Source organism: Mus musculus, chromosome 6 (genome assembly GCF_000001635.26).
Source record: "Mus musculus strain C57BL/6J chromosome 6, GRCm38.p6 C57BL/6J".
Taxonomy (NCBI): domain Eukaryota; kingdom Metazoa; phylum Chordata; class Mammalia; order Rodentia; family Muridae; genus Mus; species Mus musculus.
The window spans coordinates 135,816,235-135,843,516 of record NC_000072.6 but is presented as its reverse complement, the minus strand read 5'-3'; the positions used below and the strand labels follow the sequence as shown (position 1 = coordinate 135,843,516).

The window sequence follows — 27,282 nt, the reverse complement described above, 5'->3', positions numbered from 1 at the left end:
CTCTGCAGGCACCCGCACTCATGTACATATACCCCAACACAGACAAATATGTACACATATAATTTAAATTAAAATAATTTTCTCAATTATTTGGTAATGAGCCAGCCTTATTTTAAATTGTATTATTTTTCCACATGATTCCTACTGTAAAATATACATGGGTATTATATAATAAATAGGAATTTGAAGAGTGTCAGTTGACTAATGGTCATCTGTGTTCCTATCTACTGGTTCATCTTTTTGTCAACCTGAGTGCCCTCTGCTTTCAAGTCCTTTTTCATACTTTTAATCTTCCTTTAATTTTATCGTTACAGGTATCTGATCAACGTCACTTTTGAAGGGAGAAACCTGTCCTTCAGTGAAGATGGCTACCAGATGCATCCGAAGCTGGTGATAATCCTTCTGAACAAGGAGAGGAAGTGGGAGAGGGTAGGACATGACTTTGGCAATCCTTGAGCTAAGTAGACAGGCAGGTGTTGGATCCCACCCTAGCAGCAGGAGTACACAATTTCCCATTGCCTTAAAGAAAAGCAGCCTCTTGGTTATCTAGGCATCAGGAGCAAGATACTGGAACTCTGAGAGGCCAGGAGAAGCTAGACCTCAAGCAAGCATTCATTTTCAGTCTCTTGCTACTTGGGCTAACCACGAGTTGTTTTTCTTTATGTTCTGATTGCTATCCATCGCTGGTTGTATAACTCATGTCTGCTGTAATGGGAGATGATATGTATGCAAACCAACACATTTCCTGAGGAATCTAACTAGGCAGTACCGGTTAGAGCTTCTATTGCATGGTGCTGGAGGAAGCCAATAAGCCAAGCACACAAGCAGAAGTGCTGACAAGGTTTGCTGTGACTGGAATTTGGTACACAGGGCTCTACTTGGAATCTGTTCTGCTACTAATTGACCATAGCGTTTGAAATTCTACCTTTAGACATCAATTTCTGTTGTCACCCCTGCTTACCTACTTGTCTATTTAGGACATGGGAGCAAACGGGGTAGTCTCTTAGCTACTCAGTATCTCAGTTTCTTTACCTATAAAATGAGAATTAATATATTGGCATCTTTAAAATATTTGGAGCAATACCTGACATACAGTGAGCACTCAGTAATCATTGTCTTTAGCTATGATTCTAGATCCCAGGTTAAATACCCGAGAGTAATCACTGGGTATTTTTTGGAGGTGCATCCTGCTAGCATTTGTCTCTTGAAACACTCTGACAAGTGGTTCTGAAAATAAAATAAATAAGACTGAGAGATGCTGCTTACTGCTGTTCAGGCCAGAGCAATTTCAGGATGTATTAACAGTTGAAAAGTTCAGATGTGTTTTTAGAACAAAGAGGCATCTTTAACTTTATGTAATATGACTTTTCCCAAAATATTCTTATCATGAGACCACTCAGTTCATAATAATATTATTCCGTGAAAATAACACTGAGTAACTGGTTTAAGACTATGTCCTTGGTTGCTATGGGTCAGTTGGCTGAGAATAGATTTCATGATGTCCGTGTGGTTCTAAAGAGAGTAGAAACCAAGTATGTTCATCAGTATTCTATAACTGTGATAAAATAATGAGTCACACCCACTTTCATAAAGAAAAGATTGGTTTTAGTTTATGGATATATACTCCATGGTCATGTAAGCCTGTAGATCTGGGTCTCTGGCAGAGGTTCCCAACCTACGGGCTGCAACCCCTTTGGAGGTTGAATGATTCTTTCAACAGGGTTGCATGGCAGATATCCTGCATATCAGACATTTACATTATGGTTCATATTTCATGGCAGATATCCTGCATATCAGACATTTACATTATGGTTCATATTTCATGGCAGATATCCTGCATATCAGACATTTACATTATGGTTCATATTTCATGGCAGATATCCTGCATATCAGACATTTACATTATGGTTCATATTTCATGGCAGATATCCTGCATATCAGATATTTACATTATGATTCATAAAGGTAGCAAACTGAAGTTATGAAGTAAGAGTGGAAATGATGGTATAGTTGGGGGCCACCACATGAGAAACTCTATTAAGGGGTCACAGCATTAGGAAGGTTGAGAAACACTCATCTATAGTAAGACAAAGATAACAATGGGACATGATGCAGAGAAGACCTACTTACCTCGTGATATCTGGAAAACAGAAAATACCATGACCCCAGTATACTTTCGAAGGCACCTTCCCAGTGACCTAACTTCTTCTCCCTAGACCTCATATCCTAAAGGTTCCACCATTTCCCAATCATGCCACAGGCTAACATGTAAGCCTTTGGTGTGTGTACTTTGGGGTAGATTCAGTATTCATAATGTAACATTCGACTCTCTTTAAGACCAAGCAGCCAGAGATGAACTCTCCAAAACTCACAGGGTTGTCGCAGAACCTCAGACAGCTAAGTTATATGAATATCCACCTGTGAACTGAACACTTGTGGGACTCAAGGCCCAATTCTTAATATTGAAAGGCCCCAGCCCATCATGTTATTGTGACATCATCAGAGCTAAAAGATCTAAATGATACCTGATGGTTAAAGCTATTTCCCACGACTGAGTTCTCATTTGATCAGAATGAGTTGAACCCTGGGCTCCTGCTCTCTATCCTACTCAACCGACTTTTCACTGTTTCTGTTGAGATGCCATAATTTCTGAAGTGTTCTCGTCCCTCCCATTTTTTACCATGCATTTCTGCCTATTTCCAGGAGAGGAGTTATTAATGACTGAGACTTCATGCATGGATAATGTGCTGTCCAGCTAGGATCATCATAACTGTTTCAGTTAGCATCTTAGAACTGTCCTTTAAAAGTCACTACTTAGAAGCCTGCTGAGCTCTGCTGCCTTGGCCCCATCTCTGAGGCCTGGGACACTCACCTTTTTCTACAACTAATTCTTCCCTCCGGGGGTTAGACCATTTGTAGCATCAGTTCAACCATTGTTCCATCTTCTATATGTAGACTTTAAGTGAATGGACTTCTTTGTCATGAAACCAGCCTTTTCCCATTCAGATCAGCCCTACATGTGGCTGCTGGAATGAGCTTCCTAAAATACAACTCTGTATTCATCTCTGGCCCAAACACCAGAGTTTGCTAGGGTTTATGGACCAAGTCTACATTTTATCTGTTCTTGCATTCAAGGCTCTGGTTCACCTTCCAATATTTATCATCTTTTCCTTATCATTGTCTACCCTTGGCTCCTTCGGTTCTGAGAATGTGCCTGGTGAATCCTACTTCCTGCATAATATACCTAGTTTCCTTTTCTGGGCATGAACGAGTCATAGAATTATACAAGTTATGAGCCTTCTTTGAAGTCCAATTAGGATGTTGTTTCCCCTGCTTGCATCTGTTATTGTGGCATACTGTCTTACACCATGTGCCCTGCAACTTTGGTTCATACCTCTGTCACAGCCTCATCATAGCTGCCTTGAGTTAGGACTGTGTGCCTGCACACCCCCAGCGGGCAGAGGCTGTGCCATCCTTTCTGTCCCTGTGTCCTCATAGCAATCTGGATGTGTGCATTGCATAAAGCAGCTCAATAAATATTTGTGGAATGAATGGGAACCATTACATAATAAGAGAGTCCAAAAATCCATCATTAAGAGTCCAAGTTTATGCTAGTGCCCTTGATATAATGGCTGTTTTCTTTTTAAAGGGAAGAATAAAATCCTTACATAGATTGAGTTTTTATGGATCACACTTTAAATGCACCAAAGGAACTCACTATTTAAAGAAATTCTGAGGCTAATCTTTTTGTCAGGCAGGTGGGGCGGGGTGGAGATCATAGACTAAAACATTTGCATATCAAATTGGTTAAAGGAGAGAGCATCACTGAGGAAAGGTGCTTAGTGATACTTGAATTTACTGGGCTAGGCATTGCCCATCCCCAAATCCAGAAGCTCTGGTTGCTCATAGGCCAAAAGGAGTGGCCGGAGCAGCCTCAGCCCCAGAGTATGGCTAGGTGTGATGGATGAGTTGATGTTCTTTCTCATTGTTGCCACAGCCTCCAGGATATCATTTCCAAGGTTCCTAGTGTCCATTCACCAGGTCCCTTGGGGTTCATGAGAACTTAGAATCTGTTCACTCGTGACCAGTAGGCATGATGGTAAGCATTCTACAGGGAAAGCTTGATACTACAAAAATTAGCAGGGGGGTAGGGGCCACTTGGGTCCTTGAAAGAAGGGCCAACATCTCGTAGCCAGATCACCCACTAATTCTATAGCCTGATTAAGTAGTTTGCTCTTCTTGGTGCCTTTCTTCATTTTTAAAATGATAGCATTTAAAGTCAAAACTAATCCCCCCAGTCTAGACCCTTTACAGCTCTGGATTACAGATTCACACTGTAAATAAAGAGAAGCCTGGGATATTTGGAAGCACAGTAGGTGAAGGGCATGGTGTCATTCTTGTTCCGGTAATGTAGGTAAATAAAGTGTCCGCAGACAGACTTTCCCTCAGCGACCTGTGCTAAAGTAGTCACCCATCTGCTCTGTCACAACAGTCCAATTTAATTTACTCTCAGGACACTTTTTTATCCAGGATTCTACTTCTTCACTTGATTCCTTGTGGCTTATCTCGTCACAACAGGATGGATGTTTTATGGAGACAAGGACCTCATTCACGCCTACAATTGTAACCCTTATGGGGAGTGCCTGGCTCAAAGTGAGCATGCAGAGATCACTGTTAAATAAATGAAGAATACATACACCTGAAAAAGCCATGGGCCAGCCTTTTCACTTCTATCTGGCCTGTGCATGTAGGCGTGAACACACACACACACACACACACACACACACACACACACACACACACACACACATACACACCTCGTCCTCCCTTTAGACAGAATGGTTTTCAGAAGATATCATGAGAGATGGCATCTCCTCTCTTTGAAATGAGTGCTGCCGTGCCTGAGAAAGACCAGGGAGTATCCAGCCAGTTCAGGATCCAACAGAGGGGCCTGTCAGCAGCTTTCCCAAGGAGCTGGAGGAAGATTCATGACGCTGTGGGTGTGAGCCATGTGATGGCTTTCACAACATTCCTTTTGGTTTTTAAAACTAATCCTACAGCTGCTTATAAATTTGGCTCCGTTGGAAAGACTTGAGGTCAACACAACCTAGTTTATGGTTTCAGAAGTCAGAAAGAGCTACATCCCATTCTCCACAATGTCATTTATCAGCTGGAGAAGCCAAGAGAAGTAGCTGGTATTACCCCAGTCTATTTCCCTTTAGTGAAATAGGTTTTTAAACAAATCCATTGTAAATATCAAATGAGACTTTACAGTCAAACACCAGCTAATAGTGACTGGGACACAATCAGAATTCAACAAAGTCGATCGGTAGTCACCAACCTTCTTGGGTAACTTCTTGGGGATATGTTTGCTGTGGTCAAAAGTTATGTCAATTGGTAATCCAATAAAAAGAAACTCCTCCCATCTCTGCACTGTTCTCTAGGGCCACAATTTTTCTGAAATTCTGGAACCCTCCCCAGAGCAGGCATTGTCATAATTTCTAATGTATTGCTCTGAAAATATTCCAAACAGATATGCCTTTGATGTATTGACTCAACCTGCTTTAAGGAAAAAAAAAAGAAATTGAATTTGTTCCTAGGAACCTTTAATGAGGTCTTTTGTAAATAGTGGGTAAGAGGAATGGGGGTTGAACGGCAGAGATCTCTGGAACAGAATCCTATTTACAGAAAGCCAGTAAAACCTCTCTGCCATTAAGGAATGTGGAGTGGGACATTTTAAAAGGAATATCAGCTGGGTGTGGTTGCACAAACCTGTAATCCCAGTACTCAGGTGGCTGAAGCAGCGGGATTATGGATTTGAAGCCAGTTTAGACTACATAGCAAGACCTCTCTAAAACAAAGCAAACACCTATATCCTGCATATAAATACACATAGACACATACACGTACACATGGCATGGGGAGTCAGAAGGGCAGGGAATGGTAAAAATAATGATAATTGGGCACAGGATGGCTCATTTATAAAAGCCTGGAAGTGGGGGACAGCTGCATAAACATGCATTAAGAATAGCCTGGCACAGAGTAGCAGTTGAGCCTGCTCAGGCTGCTGTCTTTATCAGAGCCTCTCATGATTTGCTTCATTGCAACTGCTATCTGCTTCCATTTAATCGTTCCTAAAACGGGGATAATAAAAATGAAATGCAGCGTGGGGGGTTGTTCTGAGTAATGACTTTAAGAAATGATGATGGTGCATATTCAGGCTGGAAGATGTAAACAGACCTCCAAGGGACAGTCCGGGTCAGAACAGAAAGAGGCAATACAAAACTTAAATCTCTGTGGGCTGTCTCCACACAGACACCAGAGATATGTTTTATAACTCCACTCCCTCTTTTGTGACTTTACCTGAAAAAGATCCCCTCCCATTGTAGAGTAGGGCATCCTTAGTGTGTACCATTTGGGGGATGCCAAGAATCCATTGTCATCTATAGTTTGGGACACTGAGAAGTCACAGCCAGATCTCCTTGTGAAGAAAGTGCTAGAGTTGGGGTGCATAGCCTAGCACTTGGTGCTCGGCCCACAGCAATGCTTATGGATTCATGGTGGAGGGGTCAGTGAGAGGGAAGAAGGGATCCCAAATGTGAGAGGATTGCCCCCCACAATACCTATAATAGCGATGGCAACAGCACAGTAAGGCTGAATGTGCTGCAGGTATTAGAGCCTAACATGACTAAAAGAGGCAGGAGAAGTTGCTGCCTCTAGTAGCTGTACACACAGTAGACAGCACTGGATCTGTGTGTGTGTGTGTGTGTGTGTGTGTGTGTGTGTGTGTGTGTGTGTGTGTGTGTGTGCACTGTGATCCTAGCACCTGAGCAGTGATGGCCCCCATCCACCATGATCCATCAACTGATACTGTGATAGAGGAAGATGTTACATAAGAATTTCTGACTGACACGATCTAAAAGTCTCTCTCACACACCCACGATCAAACTGGCAGACTGCTCATGGACACAGGATCCATATATGTTTTCATCTTCATTGCACTTGTGTGCCCAGAATAATATGAAGTGCCACCGACTGGCCAGTAAACACTCGGTGACTGCTTGAGTACAGGTGCTTAAACCTTAGTCCATCTCTCAGCCACAAAGGTCTGTCTGTGTTTGTCCCAGGCTCCACAGAGGTGGGTGGAGGAGTGGCACAGAGCTCCTTGTGTCAGACGGGCTTGTTCTGGATCTACTGGTACCTGCATTCAACAACATGCTATTTTTACCAGCTCTGAACTCAGTCCTAATATGCTTCATTAGATTAAGGGATTAGAAAGCAGGGTCTATGGAGAAAGGCAATGGGAATTCAGATCATTAAGGAGCAGGGGAAGGCTGCAAGGTGATGGCTTACTCTCTTCAAATGAAAGAAGAATTATCATGCCAAGCACAGAGATCCGCTGTTCTTCTCCTCCTGAGACAGACCCAGAGAGAGTGGGCTTAAGATCAAGCAGAAGGGATTTATGTTGACTACAGAGAAAATTTCTTAATAGAGAGAAGGGTTGAGTTCCCAAACTGTTAACAACACAGACAGATGACTTTGAAAGACCTCAGAAATGGTTAAGCCCCTATTTCTCTGTGAAGTACACAGTTCCACCTAAACAGCAACGAGTGAACTATGCCTTTAAGAGCCTTCCAGCCTTCCTTCATTTATCTTCCCTTCTGTTCCTGTACACCCCCTTCCATCTTTTCCTCTCCTCTTCTCTCTCCTCCCCTCCTCTCTTTTCTCTTCCCTCCCTTCCCCATTTCCTTCCTTCTTCTCCTGCTTTGTGTTCCTTTTCTCTTCTCCATTCCCCTTTCCTCCCTTTCTCCCTCCATTTTTTACCCACACACTGTTATTCAATATTTTCTATGAGCCAAAGCTTTCTCCTACCAGCTCGATATCATAGTTTTGCTGGTGGCTGACTTTAAAAACAACAACACAATCCAAATACATTGCAATAAGAAAGGTGCTTTTTCTGATATTCCATGTCTCTGTAGCCCAATCTTCCCATCTATATGCCCCATCGGTGGGTTGATGCTGCAAGGTCATTGATAACTAACTCACACCAACTTCTTTTGCTTATGTCAGAAGTTAACCCAAAGGGCTGTGCAAAGGGTGTACACATTTGGGTATGCCTTTCTGAGTTGGGGATACTGGGAATCTTCACATTCAAGTGTTCCTGAGTGCTAGAGCATCATGCTAATCTCCTCCCTTTTCTCAGGTTCTAGGGAAAGGCCACTGGGAACCAAACTCTAGCAGAGGAGGAGAAAGATAATGTGAACTGGTGGGTGGGGGAGTTGGGCAGAAGGAAGAATGCCATTAACCCTGGGTATATTAGGAGCACTGTGTGGCCCAGTCCCTACAAATATGAAACAGATCAGGAAGAAGGGCAAGGCATACTGTGAGACTCAACCCCAGACCTAGCACCCAATTTGCCAAGGAAGCTTGGGAGTTGTGGTTTTGAACTCCCTCATAACTGATTTTTCTAAAATGAAATATTCCAGAAAGGCTACATGTTTTTAGATGCTGTCATCACCATAGAACAAAAGAACTAGAAAGCAAGGTGACCTTAGTTGACTGTGCTTCTGAAACCTGGACTTGTTAATGGGGTAAAAGCAGAACTCAGCCAGAAGGAAGTAGCCCCAAACCAAAGACAGATGAACCATCTTGTTTAACTCTACTGCAGTGTTTATTCCACGAGTGTCACATGCAGACAGCCCATGAGGCCTCTCGACTATTTCTTCTAGTTTATAGGTCATCTTATTTCTCCCCCAACCCCCACCCCCAGTGGAGGGGTTGAGGGAGAGAGGATATCAGAGAATATAGAAGATAGGGAAGTTTATTTTTTCATTAAAAAACATTTGTTTTTTCACATATTAAAGATATTTAGTGTTATTAGACATTTTAGAAGACAGTGCCATCACATTTACCTATATCTACACATAAAAAGAATTAACAGTTAGCTGTTTCATATTTCCCAGCCATCCCTTTCTGTATACCTGAATGAATGTATCTGTTATAACACAAGATACAATATAGCTGAGAAAATAGTACACAAATAAACAACTGCCCCTTTCCCTCCCTCACTAAGAGACTGTAGACATGTTTGTTCTTATTAAATTATATTCAAACCAGTGAAACTCAGTAACTGCCTAATAATTCAATGTATGAATGTCAAACTTCTGCAATAAGGTCCTTTACAACAAGCCATTCATTTTTGTGTTTTCATGTAGAAATAATTTCAGAGTCACAGGTGGCCCATATTTGAGACCATCGATCGCTTTAATTATGAGAAGAGCTGGTCACTTTCGATGAAGGGTAAACAGCCAAGGCTTTACTAAGAAGCCGAGAAAAAGAAAATCTCTGCAACAGGGAGGGTCCTGAAAATAGGTTGCCCACCCTCTTTTTATTTCTTATTATTAAATAAGGAATTGCTTGGTTTGCTGTACTTCAGTAATCTGCGGTGGATGCGCAGTCCGTGGAAGGCTGCCCTGATCTGCTGGGGCCTTTAGAAACCTCCTCCTGTTGACCTTTCATTTGAACAGGCTTCCTTTCAGCCATGCTCTTATTTCTTTCCTTGGGTGATGACGTCACCCGGGCAGTGCGGGTGGCCCCCGTATTCTGTGTCTTTCTGCTCTAATCATACTTGTTTCATTTTCTTGAGTGTTAGAGATTTGAAAAATTCAAGTCCTCCTTCCCCAGACCCCAGGAAGTCCCTGGGTGTATGCCATTCCTCTGCCATTTCTACTGCCTGGTCCACAGAGAAACTTTATTTGGCCACTAGGGGTGCCAGCTGACTGACCTTTCCACCCCCAAGCTGATGTCGGAGGTCAGTGAGACTTTTACAATGGTGTACTTAGCACTCTTTTCATACCTTTGTGTATTTTCTACTGCCCAAGCTACTCTGTGAATATATTAAAGGCATACTGACATTCACTAAGTGTTAAGTTTGACGTTAAAGCTATGATACCTGATTGCCCTTCATATGCAAGCATACCTCTATTGATCTGCACCGGGAAATCTCACACCTTTCGTTTTTCCTACAGTGATGATGGATTTGTATTGGTGCATGCAAGCCATCTTTCTGTTTTCTCTCAGCCTCTTTCCACAATGTCTATGCCTGCTTGTGAGAGCCGGCCAGGACCAGAGTAAAAGTGCCTTCAGAAAGAGAGGCTCTGACTTCACTCAACATGCTAACCGCTGAGCAGTCTGTGCTGTGCAGATCTAATTAAGCACTGGCCAACAAAGGAAAACAAATTGTCTTCAAAAATGAAAGTTATTAATAAAAATCATGGCTGTAAATCTCCCACAGAAGCCATAGATCTTAAATAATTCCGGATGATTTTATTACTTTCTCTTCCAGAATGGTTTCTGTTTGTTATTTATGGGTTGTTTTCATTTATTCTGATGTTTCCTGATGGTTAGCTGTTCGCTTTTATCCCTTCTGTGTGTCCGCACTCTCTGTTGTACGTCTGAGCATTTTATGCAGCTGCTCAAAACACCCACTGCAGGGTCTACAGAACTTCCCCTTCTCAGGCCCGTCCGACAAATGCGAAGGCTCGGATTGGAAGCTAGTCTGTGCCAAGGGATGCAGAGAAGGCAAGTCTGATTGTGGAGAGGAAGTAGAACATGGGAAAGGCTTTGTATCTCAGAAGTCACTGGAGGGAGAATAATGGACCCAGAGAGGCCAGCTGACCAGCCTCCTGCTGAACTTCCCAGGCGCATCACGTCCTGGTTTCCAACAGACCTCCTCTGAACACCCTTTTCCATTTTCTAGTCTCAGGGCTTGGTATAGGACATCTTCTGAGGTCATGGTCTTTGGCTTCCCCTACAATCTGTTCTTTCTTTTCCATTATTCCTCTATCCCATAGGAAAAGGTTCTTGCTGGCAAAGGAGGAGCTAACCTCTTAGGTAGAATTTCTGGAAGCTATTTGAGCCAACTCAGCATTCCCTTTATAGAAAAGTTTTCAAAAAAAATCCATTTTCTCTAAGGAACTGGGGACAAGGCTGGAGCATCCTTGCCTAGGATTAAGGAGCGTTAGATGCCCATTAACTCAGCTAATGTATTTGCATACAGCACTTGATTAGCAATTGCATTGATGGAGAACTTTAGGGTATATGAACCCACTATCAAAGTGATGCAGGCTCAGTGGCAGAGATCAGTTTATCACCTAGTCCCTTCATGCCAAGTATCTGACTAATCCGTGTAACAGGGTAGAAGATGCTAGCAGCATCAAAGTCTAGAAATGTCAGTGGAACCAACTATGTAGACCAGAGGATGGTTTACACCGTGACAATGTGTGGGCCTCATCACTTAAGACTCTTAAAACAAAGTGTTAGGAAATGACGCTAGGATGCCAAAATGGCTCAGTGGGTGAAGTGCTTGCTGCCAAATCTGCAGACCTGAGTTCAGTCTCCAAGACCTGCATGTTGGAAGGAGAGGAACCAATACCTACAAGTTGTTCTTTGACCTCCAAAAGTATCCTATGATATGAATGTTCCTACACACACACACACACACACACACACACACACACACACACACACACACACCTGATTCTGTTCAAACTGGAAAGGACAGAAAGCACGTGTCTTTGAATGACAAAAGCCATGCTACTTACATAAACAGATCGGACAGCTGTCCACATCATCCTGATGTAGGGGAATTTCTAGAAAACCATCATCTTCTGAATAAATGCTACTGAAAATCCGTTCCCCACTATGGTCATGGTCCTGGAACCACACAGCCCCATTGATCAAGCATCTGTTGGATGTACAGAAAAAAAGAGAGAATGCAACATAATTAAAAATAGCTGACCTATAAAACAGTGACATTAAAATTCAGCTTTGTTTTTATATGAAACACAATATACCAAATATTTTATGAACTCAACCAGCTAAGGGGAAAGGGCTTAAAAGTCTCAAATAAAACACTATCGATCAAACCAGGTTGGTTAAGTTAAAATATAGAGATGAAAGAAACCAAGAAGCAGCAGTCAGTGGTGATTCATCATTGCTATATCGGTATTTCCTGAGCTGTGGGCTTCAGATGCTCGACATTAGTTAATTTAACAGGGATGGGAATTTTTAATTTCAATAATCATTTATCTATTTAGATATCTGTCTTTCACTTTAAGCAAATAACATAGCTCATATTTACAGTATGATATGAAAAATTTTAATATATATGGCATTTTAAGGAGGACAGTATTTCAATGCTTAAACTCTAAGCAGTATAGTTGGTACACCTACATTGCAAAAGCGTTGCAGTGGGTGGCTCAGTGCACAAAAAATGTTATGCTGGTTGCACAAATCAGAAGGAACTGAATTTGGATGCCTGAAACCCACAAAACAGGATGGTCCTAGCATCTTTGTGTGTGTGTCCAGCACTAGGTAGGTAGGTGGATCAGTGGGGACAGGTGAACCCCTACAGCTCTTTGGCCAGAGAGTCTAGCTAAGTTGGCAAGTTGGCAAGGGCCATGTTTAATGGGAGACCCAATATCAAAAGCTAAGCTGGGAAATCATGAAAGAGTATCCCCAAGCTTCATCTCTGGCCTTCACACTCAGACTCACAGGCCCACATAGGAACACCACATACACATGAGAGCAACTAGAACTAGGCCGGCCCTGCTTCTCACTGCAGTGTCCAGGTCACAACATTCAAAGCTGGCCCGCTCTGCCTTCCTTTCCCAGCCCTCACCTCTCTCCACTCAGACTACATTCCAGGATAATTACAACCAACCTCCCTCAATATCCCTGGGATCTCTCTCTGGTCCATCTTTTTTGTACCTCAGTTTCTTCATCTATCAAATGGGGAGAGTAACAGTGCCTTCCTTTAAATTGTTGCTGTAAGCATCAAATGAGTTTTAGTTCATGGGAAATTCTTAATATAGTACCTGTCATGTACCAAGGTTTATCATAAATGTGTCCACTATGATTGCATTTGAACACAGTTTAAACAAATGATACAACTGAATCAGATTCTAGAAAAGAAGAAAATGACCCCTTATACACATAGAAACACACACTAAGAACAAATTCAATTTGGTCTTGAACCAAGACCAAAGCTAGGAAGCAGCAAATGAAATTGTTCATGTACTTGATGATGACTGAACAAGCCACCATGAGGACATGTGGCTCTATTCTCCACATTTGAGAGGCAGAAGCCAGAAGATCAGCAGTCCAAGGTCATCCTTGGGTATGTAGCACATTCCATGCCAACATAGGTTACTTGAGACCCTGTCTCAAAACAAACAAACAAACAAACAAACAAACCCCCAAATTGATAATGAGCATCCTTTCTCCTGTCATTCTGAGATGACTTCTGGGAAACAGGATATAGTTGAGGGATTGATCACTTGTCTAGTATTTTTGAGGACCTAGGTTTGATATGACTTTTTGCTCATGGACTTTCACAGTTCAAATACTAATGAGTAGCAAGATCATGGCAGATCAAGTCTCCAGCAGTCCGAGGGCTACACAGAGTCACGGGAGTATTGGAAATACTGTTTAGACTAAGCATTCTGTGGCCTCTCAGTAGCCTTTCAATAGCAGCCGAAGCACATAAGGAGGCACACCTATTTATGAAACCTCAGAGCGTGTCCTTGTGCTCTTTGATATACTTGGATCCTGTTTCATTGTAATAAACCACAACTTTGTGGTTGGTCATAAAGGACTCCCCTTTATGGCTTCTTCCATCTGCGGTGGATAGACCGGCTTATAACCATAAAGGAATTCCTTCCACAGGAGAACATTGTTTAATGATAAAAGACAAAGCCAGATTCAGGGTTGCATATAAAGGAAATGTTGGCGAAGAGGGAGACTGAGTTACAGCAACACCTGATACGTACATAGTGTTTTGTGGCCCACAGACATTAACATTCCCACAGTGTGACTGGGCATGAGCTTTGGCTCCACCCTGGAACCTCTGGGGAGTGCTAACTCTCAGATTCTACCAGGAAGCTCTAGAGATGAAGTCCGGTCATCCGAGGCTTAACCTATAAAACCCAGGGATGGTTTATAACAGACATTTCTTTTCCCGGGGGGAAGTATCTGTTTAATAGATACTTAAGCTGCTGCGCTGCTTCTGTCCCCTACTCTCATTTTATCTCCCAGCCATTAAGCTTTAAAAGAAGACCAAATCTTTATCCTTTCATAAAGGAGAGAAGAAAGCCATCAGCCCAGCAGGAAAGAGTTAAGACCTGTCCCAGTGGCTCTAGGAGACTCTAAGTGGCCCACAGAAGATGAATGCACCAAGCACTCTTCTAGGGATTGGCAGAGACCAGGGGAGGGCAGTTTTGAACAAAACTGACCCCTTCCCTGGCTTCAGGGAGCTCATTTCCTGGTGGGCGGGGCTAGGGAGCTAACACATGAGCAAATGAATGAATATAATACCAAGTGCTCTGGGAACCGTGAGCCAGGATGCGGTGGCTCTGAGCCATATGGTCCCAGCCTCAAAGGGCCTCCTGGAAATGCGATTATTCATAGAGAAAGTTGCTACTTGTATGTGTACCAATTGTGAAACATTATTTGGGGAAAGTTTAAACCATGACTGACTTCAAGTAAACATTTAATTTTTTAAAATTATGCCGATAGACCCTCTGCTGAAATTTTATAAAGCTGTTGTGCCGAGACTTCAGGCACATTCCTACCCATGGAACGGAGCAATGTGGTGTTAATATTTGATCTCCTTTTGTTGTTATGCTGTGGCTAGCCCATAGAGAATGAGATGAATTTTTGTAACCATTTCAATATTTATGCTTGCGTTTCCCAACAAAGCATGAATGTTCATTGTTCACTACGAGCTATGTATGGTAAGTTGCCTCTCTAATCTGCTGTCATAAGCGAACATGACATCTTTTGGCTTTCTTTCCTGACTGTTAATTATGGCAATTATGTCACTTTTTTACTTGTCCTCACTTGACCCTGTAGCATCCCAATGTGACCTTACACAGGGACGTGGTGCAGATGGATATAAAACAGGAAGTTCTCTGTCTGTTTTTAGATCATAGATGTGATCTGTGTGTCCTATAGGAAAGATGGGACATCTAAAGGTTAAATTGGCTCCTAGCACTTAAGGATTCAGATTTCTGTAGAATTCTGGATTTCAGAATCTTCTAAATATCAGAGAGAGCAGCAGCAGCAGCGGACTATCGCCCTTCTGGAGCTAAGGAGAGCAGTCTCCTTTGGCTGCACTACACGTTCTCCATTTCCACCCCTGGAGACACTGGAGAGTCATCTCCAAGAACAGAGAAGATTTCAGAAAGCACCCATTCCTTGTTTAAGAGCTAAAATGTGTGCCTTGGGAAAGGGCACACTGGGATTAAGGGGTACCCAGTTTATCTGGCCTTTTGGTGCCTCCCTGCAGTTCATCTTGAGGTCTCTAGAGGGCGACTGAGACTTCTGTGCTATGTCTTCGAAGTCTGAACCACCTCAGTCTGTAATACACTAAGTCTCCCATTTCACCTTAGAAAACAATAGACACTGGGTGAAGGCCCCTCTATTTCTCAGGCAACAAAATATAGAAACAATATGCCACCATTTAACACCTTAAAGCGTTGCAAGAGGATTTGGAGTGATCCAAAAGTACCAGTGGGCCCAGAGGAGAAGGCTTCAACCAAGAGTAAGGAGGGCTCAAAAAGGTATGTTGGTGGGGAGTAAGAGAAAGAAGTGTAGAATTAAAAACAAACAGACAAACAACAGAAAAATAAATAAAAACAAAAACCCCACTCCCCTTAGAATAGGAAAATGCCGTCACATCTTAAATGTAAAATGAAAAAAAAAAAACTGACAGCGATTAAGGGAGGAAGGGAGAGAGAGAGAGAGAGAGAGAGAGAGAGAGAGAGAGAGAGAGAGAGAGAGAGAGAGAGAGAGAGTGTGTTAGTTCAGCGCTCCAGATAGAAAGGAAGAAGGTAATGGCATTAATTGCTTGTATATTTGTGCAAGTTCTAAATAAGGATGTGAGGGGAGGGCCTAGTCTCTCTCTGTTCCAGGAAAGTGGCATTTTAGATTCTCCCACATCCTACTCCTGAAGTTAGAAGCATTCCATCTCAGAGTGGAACTGGTTCTTCAGAGAACCACAAGGATCATGTAGCCACATTTCAGAGCACAGACAAATCCATCCCGACTGGCTTTTCTGCAGTCTGTGAGAGTCTGGCCTTTACCCCCCTGTGCTGTCAGCATGCAGTCAGCTTTAGTCTAAGTCCGCAGACATAGGTGAAGGACTCAGTCATAGAGACCCCTGCATCAGAGGCTAAGAGAAAAATCAAGGCGAATGTGACAGCTCACTCTCTCTCTCTCAAGGACTGTGTGCACTTAGCAGAAGGGATAAGAAGGTCAAGAGGCAGGGAAGACTATGAGGAGCATGCTGCAATGAGATACTCCCTGGACATGGCCCCTGCTCTTACCAAAGTTCTAGCTCAGCCTGCTTCCAAGTGTGGGCGGAGCTTGGAGATGCAGGAATGGGATAAGCCAGAAGAGATGGGGGCGTAGCTTAGAGATGCAGGCATGGGCTAAGCCAGAAGAGATGGGGGCGGAGCTTGGAGATGCAGGAATGGGATAAGCCAGAAGGGATGGGGGCGGAGCTTAGAGATACAGGCATGGGATAAGCCAGAAGAGATGGGGGCGGAGCTTAGAGATGCAGGCATGGGATAAGCCAGAAGAGATGGGGGCGGAGCTTAGAGATGCAGGCATGGGATAAGCCAGAAGAGATGGTGGCGGAGCTTAGAGATGCAGGCATGGGATAAGCCAGAAGAGATGGGGGCGGAGCTTAGAGTAGCAGGCATGGGATAAGCCAGAAGAGATGGTGTGCTGCTGCTTTTGAGATGAACTTGTACGATGAACTCCTCTCTTGGATTACTCTTTCTCCGTCTCATATTCCTTGATCTGAAGAAAGCTCACCATACTGTTGCAGAAAAGCTCTCTCACATGAGGAAGAGCTCTGGTCTCTGACCAACAGCCAACAAGGATCTGGGGCCTGCCAGGTGCCATTTTCCAAGCCGCCCAAAAATCTGACTGTGGGTTTAGTTACAACGTCCAACCTGCGGATCCAGCCAGGCTGCACCTGGATTTCTGGCCCATGAAAACTATGATTTAAAAAAAAAAGTAGCCGGGCACACGCCTTTAATCCCAGCCCTTGGGAGGCAGAGGCAGGCAGATTTCTAAGTACATGGCCAGCCTGGTCTACAGAGTGAGTTCCAGGACAGTCAGGGCTACAGAGAGAAACCCTGTCTCAAAAAACCAAAAAATAAATAAATAAATAAATAAATAAATAAATAAATAAATAAATAAATAAATAAATAAATAAAGTGTTTTCTTCGAATGCATTTTGTGGTGAAAATTTCACAAAGTCATAGATAATAAATGAAAAGGATTTAGAGAATAAAATGACATTTCTGATTTTAAAATTGTGGAAGGATTTGAGACTATGATTTTAAATTGGTCTTCATGAGGCAGGTCACAATGGATAGAGAGTACTATTACAGCCAGAGGTAATGGAAGGTGAAGTGTGTTTTTATTCATAGGATAATAGGCTTTCTGACTTGTCCTAATGGTAGGTACAAACAAGAGACTAGAGAATGACCTTTAAAGAACCATTGGCCCTGGAGGCCATTAAAGGCAAAGAGAGCCTGGATGAAAACTCAAGAAGCAATCAGAAACTATGGAGTCATGAGAAAACCAGATGTAATTATGGCTTTTATTTAGAGTATGTATCTACTAGCTTTGAGGGACTGAGATGACCACTCTCGTTATCTAGGACCCATGGACAAACACTGGGCATAGGGAGCAGAGACGAGGATCAGGGAGAACGAATCAGGACCATATCAGAAGAGACAAAGCCCGAGCTCTGGACGCCAGGATGAGCACGGGGCACTTGGATCCAAATGAGACGGGAGTCAGTGCAAGGGAAGAGATTATATGGATTCTATTTTAAGTGTCTTAAAGCTGAGTCATTGTCGAGAAGGGAAAAAAAAGAAATATAAATTTATATACATTTATTATTCTGTTGGGAAGATGCCACAAAAGTGCAGATTTGGGGTTGTTCTCCGTAAAAGTAACTAAAAGCCAGTAAGTAGATGGGTAAAGACCCAGGGAAGAGAGGATCAAGGGCATGTATGAGCTAAAGACTCTGCCTGAGGTCATGAGAAGATGGTAGAATTGTCAGAGGAAAGGGAGAAACTGTCCTGCAAGGGGTAGGAGGAAAGCCTTGTGCAATGACCAGCAGCTTTAAGGAGGAGAGGAGAGGATGCCAAGGAAGGTCACTGGGGGCTCACACATGCGTTATCAGATGGCATGTCTCACCAGGTCTGTCCCCAGAAGAGTTAGATCAGGCAACGCTGTCCAGTTCCTTGGCAGCTTGGGTAAATCTTGGAATGTGTAGGGCTCTGTTAGGTTAAGGAATAAGTGAACATGTATTTTCACCCAAATTCAAGTTTTTCTTTTTCTCAAGGTGAACTTCTTTGAAGGAGTATCTTAGGAGTCTTAATGCAATTGCTAAGACACCAGGCCTGTGTCTGTGTTTTCCTGAAAACAGTCTATGGACTTTGTTCTGTAATCTCTCAGAGGACTAGGTCGTTCCAATTGACAACTTCAATTGAATGGATCTTCTTATTCATGGACTTCTAGCTTGGAGATCTCTCCCAATCCTGCTGACTTTATCATTTTTAATTGTTATTACATTTATCTATTGTTTGTATATGTGTGTGAGGCACACATGCCACAATGCACATGTGGAGTACACTGGACAACTTTCAGGACTCAGTTCTCTCTCTCTACTATGTGGGTCCCAGGGATCGAACTCAGGATTCCCCGCAAGCTCCTTTACCACTGAGCTAGCTTGCTGACTAGTTCTTGGTTTTCCGAGTCACAGTCTTATCAGGCAGTCCAGGCAGACCTTGGTTTCTAGAGTCCCAAGATCCCTCTGCCTCAGCCTCCCACATTCTGAGTTTACAGCTATACTCCACCATGCCTGGCTTCTTCTCTGAGCCAATATTCAAATCTGTTTTTAGCTAGATGGACTTACTACTACTTAACAGACCCTTTTATGGGGAAGATTCCTAAAAGAGAAAAAGTATGGTTTTTTTTTTCATGTTTCCCATGAGATTTTGAGGACTCTTTGAAAACATAAAGACTGTTAGTCCATTGCATGGAGAAGAAATCCATTCTCAAGCATGAAGGAGAAAATGATGCTCACTCTGGACTCTGTTATCCAGGCACAGTCTCTGCTTGCATCTTGATTTCTACCATTCCAGGCCTGTGCCTTTGTCTTTACATATTGGAAGCATAGTTTATAAAAGATACATGGAGGCATAGTCTCATAAAATCTGGAAGTTATTGATTTAGTTCTGTAGTCTCCATTTTTCTTTTCAAAAATATGAGTGGTATGTACCAATACATGTCACACCTGCTTATTTGTTATCTATTGCTTATTGTACATTTATTTATGGCATAATTTTGTGCATCTCTGTGTACCTATACATGTGTGTATTTATATATCTTTAGGTACTGTATGTAGGTGTGTATGTATGTACACATACATACATGTGGAGCTCAGAGGACAATCTCAGGAATTTTATCCCTAGGGACCACCCACCTGTTTCTAAGATAAGGTCTCTTACTGTCATAGAACTTGCCATATAGGTAAGCTGGCTGGCCCATGAGCCCCGGGATCCCCCTATCTCTACCTCCCCAATGCTGAGGTTATGACTGTGTGCCACTATGCTCAACTTTTCTCATGGATTTGAGGGATCAAGTTTGCACCCCCATGCTTGCAAGACAAACAACTTATAGATTGAACTGTCTTCCCAGTCCCACGACATGTCGTCATTTGAATCACTGCCTCCTTTATCCCACACTCAACCTTCATCCAAAAGAGTCAGAATCGTCACTGTAGCTGTTTGGCTGAGTGCATAGACAGAGGGAGGTCTGTCTGTGTGGATTGCTACCCTTCACAGCACTCACTTGTGGGTGAGCTTCTGGAGGAGACTATGCCCACAGGTGTCTCAGAGAGCACCAGGACACCTGCCAGCATTGGCTCTTCCCACATTGCTAACATGAACCCTGCTCAGTCTCTAAGCCAGCACAGCCCTCTGGGGACTGACGTCGTAGCTGCAAATCTGTCTCCTGATGCTCTTTCCTAAATGCCTTTTTAAACATGCTCAATAACAGATGAGCACCTGGGCCCTTCTTCACGGAAGAGAGCTTGGGCAGCTTGTAGAACCTGGGAATGCTATTGGCCCATAGAGCTGATTCCCTGTATGCCGTGTTCCCAGTTCCCCAGGTCGCCACTTAACACTGCTCCTCCCAGGGAAGCAGGTGGCTCTCCTGGTGGGTTTTGTTACTCCATTTTCTCTTCCTGTTCCCTTCTCAGTCCTGACTCAACTTGCACCAAATCTTTGTAACCAGTTGGCTGCCTTAAGAGGTCTGCAGTCATCTGGGTTTATATTCCCAAACAGGATACCTATACCTGATTTGATAGGAAGGATCCATTTGCTTAATACCAGAGTCCCATATATAGGTGGCTCTTCCCTGCCAGGCTTATGTAATATGTGTCTGACATCAATTTCTTATGTGCACCGGGTTGAGCCCCAAATATTCCTCATCTCTAGTTCTTATCTGTGTAAGAAAAGAGTGCGATGAACCTGTAAGTTTCTGTCTAAGAACTTCAAACAATCTGTGGTTTTAAGTACAGCCTTGGGTTTTCCAGAACTCTGACTATGGCATATTTTCAGTGACAACCATTCATTCATTAATTACAGAATTGGTTATAGAACTGCTTATTTTTAGAACTTCCTTTCCAGCGTGGGGCAGCTCAGTCATTCAGCTCCAGGGGCTTTGTTACCAGCTGCTGTTGGGGACAGATGCTCGGAAGGGAGAATTTTCCCCATGTCCCCTATTTCTGACTTTTTAGTGACCCACAGCAATAACAATGACCATGAAGCATCCTCTGATGGAACTTTATTGCTGAGTGGTCAGAGACCTCCGACTGTCCTACCTGACTGTCCTAGACTTACCTCCTATCCGAGGCTCCTCCCTGATGAGCCTGGCATACTGGTATGCCATAGATAACACCCAGACCACAGTGTGACCTCACAGCCCAACACCCTTTCTCTTTTTGTCTTATTTCTAGATGATGTTTAGCAAGTAGGTATTTGTGATTTCTTTTTGTCAGAATTAGAGACAGCACTTGGGACCCCAGTGGTCCTCTGTTGTCTTTCTGGACTTTGAAATCACGGTGGTATTTGAAAACTAAATCCTATGTCTATACTCGGGTAATTCAAGACATTTCTAATTCACATCATGACTTGCAAGAATATGTTTTCTAAGACAATACCATGGGGCAGGGGGTGGTGGTAGGTAAGTGGAGATGGGAGGGGTACACAAGAGAACAGATGAAATAAAGGGTGACCGACCATAATGTAGGAGGAGCAGTCTCGAGAGGGAGGGAAGACTACCTCCATGGAGGATGTGGGGAGGATGTGGGGGAAGCAGAAAGAAGAGTCAGATTCAGTGGGGTCAGCTCTTCAGGATAAGGTAGATTTTCCAATGCCATAGACACTTTGGTTAACAGATAAGAGCAAGCTTGTAATAAGTAGCACTGTTGTCTGTCTGCAGTGTGTTGGTGTTTATAATCCAAGCACTATTCTAAACAGATCACTTAATTCAAAATAATCCTCATAGCACCTCTGGGGAGACACTGTTAAAGAGTAACAAAAAGCAAATGACTGTCCTCATGGCCCAGTTGCTAATGGACAAAGGGGGAAAGACATATACTAACCCAGGGAGAGTACAGCCAGCTTGTGGAGGCACCAGGATCTGGGTCATAGCTAAATTCCAGTCTGTAATGAGCCTCCTCCATCCCAACATGCACAGGCTGAATATCACAGAAAAGCTGGTTCCACTCATATGCCATCGGCGGCCCAGAATGGACACAGGGACAGTGGCTTTCCAGGAGTCTCTGTACCTGATTCATTCCATCAGTGGTCGCTGCTGTGAAATCCAGGCATGAGCCTCATTTGCAGAGTGTGGCTAGCTAGTATCTTGGCTTTCAATTCAAGGAGCTTAGGCACAATCCTAAGCTGAGTTGTGTGGCTCTGTTCTGGGATGAGGGGTTTCAAGGGCTCCTGAGAAAAATTCGTCCCATTGATGTCCCTGTGCAGAGAAAAGAAGGTTACAATGATACATCTTAGGAACGCCTTCAGAGATCTTGGCACGTCAGTTTTTCTTGTTTCAATGGTAAATCATTCAACATGATCAGTAGCTACCGTCCCACCTCTTCCTGTCTAATGTTTCTGGATTTTCGGAAGTGAGGGCCAGCTAGACTTGTCTCGGCAGCAAGCCCAAGTGAGAGGGTTAGAGAGGGTTATTGATTTCTTTCTTCCCTGTGAAGACTCACACCATCACACCCCCTTCCTCAGCTGCAATGTTTTGTTGTTTCCCTGGGTTCCCGGCTTCACTGACAATGTCTTTCGCTTGTGAAAACTTCAGTGAGGCACCTGTGACTTGGGATAAGATATCCTTCTAAATGGCTTTTGTGGGCTGGGCAAATCACTTTTCTCTCTATTGTAATCATATCCTACCTGTTGGATGGGGACACCGGGACCCTGGTTATCTGAACAGTACCAAGCTTGAGGGCCAGGCACCAGCAGGGTGAGGAGAACTGGACTTTACAGCCTTTTGTAGTTTTGGTTAAGAAATAGAAGAGTTGGCACTTGCGGTACACCAGAACTTGGATGGATATTAGCTCAGATGCGGAACCCCTTCACTCATTGGCAGTGAGTGGTCCAGGGGGCCAGTGACATAAACACCTTTCTCATTTTCACCTTACTATCCCCCATCAGGCTGTTCTGTGTTGCACCAGAGCCTAATCAGCAGCCATAGGCTGTAGAGTCACCAGGGGTTTCTTTAGAGATATACACACACCCTGTCAAGATTTTCACTTTGGTCTTTCATAAACAAGCAAATGGGGCAAGCCGACCATCCTCAAGGGCCGTCCTTCTTGCTTTCGGTTTACTTCTCAGTGTGCACATTATATTTTCAAATATTTTCCTAGAACTGCTTTTCATGGAAACCAGGGCCTTTTCTTTCCCTTCTTTGTCTCCCCCTTCCTCTTTCCATCCCTGCCCTGCAGTGAGCTCCTCATTACATCTCTTATCGTGATAATTCTAGAAATAACAACTACCTTCTCCACCTGCCTTTTATCCAGGGATCCTATGGTGCTCCTCCAACAGGGCCAGCTATTCAGCAGCCCACCTCTGCTTTGGGTCACAGAGGGAAATAGCAAAAGCAAAGCTACAGCCTTTTTGTTTTTTTTGAGAGGCAGGGGAGCACAGAAAAGAGGAAACATGGTTGTGTAAGCGCCTTTCTTATGTACGATTTATAGCATAAAGCATTAACTGTTCAATCCTTTGGCTCAGCAATTGCAAAGTTGGATATGAAGACATCATGGTCTGCACTGCAGAAAAAGCAAAGGATGGTCAGGGAATGTCACCAATGAGTGGTCTAGACGAGATTTGCTGGTGAAAGTGGCTAAGACATGAACTCAATGCCATACCAGATTCTACTGTCTATACTGATGAACAAGATGGATATTGCTTATTGAGTTAATATTACAGTGTGTGTTTTCATTATATCTGTTCTTCCGAAGGTCACGTATGAGTTCCAGCATTCAATCAATGATTAGACATATTAAGTGACTTCTTTAATACTTGCATTATTGGCCTCTCTCTCTCTCTCTCTCTCTCTCTCTCTCTCTCTCTCTCTCTCTCTCTCTTTCTCTCTCTCTCTCTCCTCTCCCCCAATCTATCTCTCTCCTTGGAATCTCTTTGACCTCTGCCCTCTGCCCTCTGCTTCTTTCTTTCTGTCTCCTTCATTTTCATCTTCACCCTCATTCCACTTTCTCTTATTTGTTAATGTACTGAAGTGTTCCACAAACCCATCTACATAGACTTTAAGAATAACACATGCCTAAAACCGAAACTTTCAATAGATATGCCTGGATTCTTCCCTTGAGCCTGCAGCCGTGTGTGTGTGTGTGTGTGTGTGTGTGTGTGTGTGTGTGTGTGTGTGTGTGTGTGTGCAAGCACATCTATGCACATTCAAGTACACATGTTTATGTGTTTGTATGAGCATAGAAGCCAAAGAAGAACCTGTGTATTATTCCTCAAAGCCATGTCTCATTGACCTGGAGTCTGTCCTGTAAGCTAGGCTGGCTGCTCAGCCAGCCCCAGGGACTGACTTCCCATGCTCTGGGATAACAGAAATGGGGTGACAAAATGCCTAACTTTTTGCATGGGTTCAGGGAAGTACACAAAAACACTGTTGACTGAGAAGTCTCCCCAACTCCCCACCACTGTCTTTTAAGCCTTGACTATTATGCTCTACAGAGGCACTAAGACATGGCTTAGGCTTTCTTTGAATAAATCCTGTCTCCACTGTCCACCTGAATATCCGAGGTAGAAGCTGGAAGCTGTTAGGTTCCTCTTTCTCATCTCTTTGAGTTCTTAGAGTCTCTTGGAGCTATCTCTTCTCTTATTTGTCGTTTATTATATGACTTACCACAGTTACTTCCTCCCCTAGTTTGATCTCTCCTTACTCTAATGTAGCCTTCACACAGTGTCACATGGCTCCTCCCCAGACACAGAATTAGTCATGTCAATTCCCTGACTAAGACTCTGTCATAGCTCTCCAGTGGCATTGGGTATAAACACAAAGCCACACTGAAGAACGTTGGTCTTCATATTCTGCCTCTAGGTTCTCACCTGTCTCTCTATTCTCATTTTCTAGTGTTTCTCAGCTCAGACCAAGAGCTCTAACCTCCAGACACTGACTACAGTTCTTTTGACCACCCTGGACACTTGCTTCTTTCTATAGATACATGGCTTCCACTTTACTTAGCAAGACCACGTTTCTTCTTTCTCCTTCAGACCTGTTCTGCTTGGCTAAGTCTCAGTGACTCATCCAGGGTCAGTACAAATGCTACCTCCTGTGGGAAGCTTGAACTCTTCAAAGGACCCATTAGGAACCAATTATGTATGTTCTCAAACTACCCAGTAGACACTCCATCTGTACATTTAGCATACAGTCAACCCTTCATAGCTCCAGGTTTTGTGTCCCGTGGTCCAACCAAATGTAGATCAGAAATACATAGCAAAGGAATTTGCAACTGAACTAACATGTACAGCCTTTTTTCCTTTCTTTCTTCCCTCGGCAGTATAGTATACAATTATGTACATGCCACTAATGTTATATTATATATTATAAGTAATCCAGTAAGAATCCAGGAGGAGACTGGAGATATGGTTAAGAGCACTAGTTGCTCTTTAAGAAGCTCCAGGGTTAATTCCAAGCATCTACATGGCAGCTCACAATCATCTGTAATTCCAGTCCCAGGGGATCAAAAACCCTCTGGTCTTCATAGGTACCAGAACACTATACAGTACACAGACATGTACAGTACATGCAGGCAAAATATCCTTACACACAAAGTAGGAATAAATACGTCGTTATACAAGGATGCAAAGATAATGTTCATGAATGTGTGATTTGCTTTTCCATAAGGGACTTAAAAATCTGTTGGGTTTTGGATCCAAGGAGGTCTTGGAACCATTCTCATAAGGACTATGAGATTAACTGCTTCCCACTGCTCATTTCTCCCTGCTTCTCTTCTCTACACTGTGCGTTCCAGAACAGCAAAAGTATGAGTGTTCAGGCTTCAATACCTCATACATAGCACAGCCAGGAGCTCACTAAATGCTCAGAACCACTTAACAAAGGCAGCATACAATTCTGGAGTGTTTTACTAATCTTCCACAGGATCCTCTCAATGAATAGTATCCCCACTTTGCAGATGGGATTGCCAAGATCTGGAAAGATTAAATAGCTGGCTTAGCATCAGAAAACCTGCCAAACCCTGGAGCCACTGGGGTCGGTCCAAGCTTTGTGAACTCTTGGCATGGATTCTGGACACTGGACTGACTTCTGTCTACTGACACTACAAAACAACTTGTGATGCTGGGTGGTTCCAGCTAGGGATAGAGTGATGAGGAAGCACTGCTGGTAAGGGACTGAGGGTGAGAGTCAAGCTAAGGAGTGAGGGCGCTGTAGATCTGAAGTCCAGTGCATGGATGGCCATTGTGCTGTCCTCTGATCTGAAGTCCAGTGCATGGATGGCCATTGTGCCATCCTCTGATCTGAAGTCCAGTACATGGACAGACATTGTGCCGTCCTCTGACCTGAAGTCCAGTGCATGAATGGACATGGTCCTGTCCTCTGTATTGCTCTGCATTCCAACCAATGTAAAAAAGAACAAAAAACAAACTAAAACTAAAAACAAACAAACAAACAAAATGTTACCAACCAACCCACTGGCAGGCAGGCATGGAACCACTGTTTATGCTTATCTTCTTGGAGAACATTTTTCAAATATTTTTTAAAATGCTTTCCCTATCCCTTGGCCCTCAAACCACTGCCCTTTAATTTATGTCTCTTTCTGCGGTGTAGATATACTTCCTGTGTTTCTTTCTCCACTGGGTTAAGAGAAAGATGCTGGACACTGACCTATTCACATGAGTGGGTAACACATGGTTGATCACATAGCCAGTTTTGGTATGGTACTGAACCCCTGAGTCTGCCTGACTCCTTCGTGGTTCATCTCTCACACTGCTTGATCCTCCTTATCTTTATCTTTATTCAAGTGAGATAGTTCTTATCATTTCTCCTCTCTCCTGCCACACGACGACATTATCTGGTTTACTTCCAGTCCTCTGGGATAAAAAATCTAGGTTAGTTCAGGAGTCAGCTTTTGAAGCAAAAGCATGTTCTTGCTGTCTCTCTTATTCTCTTTCCTTTGGCCCTGGTGAAAGGGTTCCAAGTTACCATCATTCTCGTTTAGGGAGAAAACTCCATCTATGGGTCAAGAAATTAAATAAAATACAGGAAGAGGTTTTCTGAACTCATTAGATATTTTCTTGACAGCTTTTATCAGAGAGTTCTGCATATTTTGATTCTCTCAGGAACTACTCTGTACCTACTGTGCACCAAGTGCTCTAGCGCTACTGTTTAATGATAACACCAAAACCTAAAATGAAAAAACACAAGTTTCTGCTACATCGAGTACCCAGTATCATTAGGAAGTGATAAATAGTGTACCATCCTAGTTCGGGGGAAATGCTACAGAGAGAAAATGAAAGGAAGGAGGCGATGGAAGGGAGGTGTCAGCATTATCGATAAGGTAAGAGAAGGGCGACCTCACGGGGTGAATTAGAAATTACCTAATGGGAGAACGTCCCTGGCCACATTTGT

General features: G+C 43.3%; 1 protein-coding gene across 7 annotated transcripts in view; it reads left to right on the top strand.

Moving 5' to 3' along the window:
• The window catches only part of Grin2b (glutamate receptor, ionotropic, NMDA2B (epsilon 2)), a 460,395-nt gene that overhangs the window by 330,099 nt on the left and 103,014 nt on the right, over positions 1-27,282 (top strand). For all 7 annotated transcript variants that reach the window (NM_001363750.1, NM_008171.4, XM_011241221.3 and 4 more), the window contains one exon: positions 315-429. In NM_001363750.1, the coding sequence (NP_001350679.1) occupies positions 315-429 (115 nt within the window). The remainder of the gene's footprint in view (positions 1-314; positions 430-27,282) is intronic.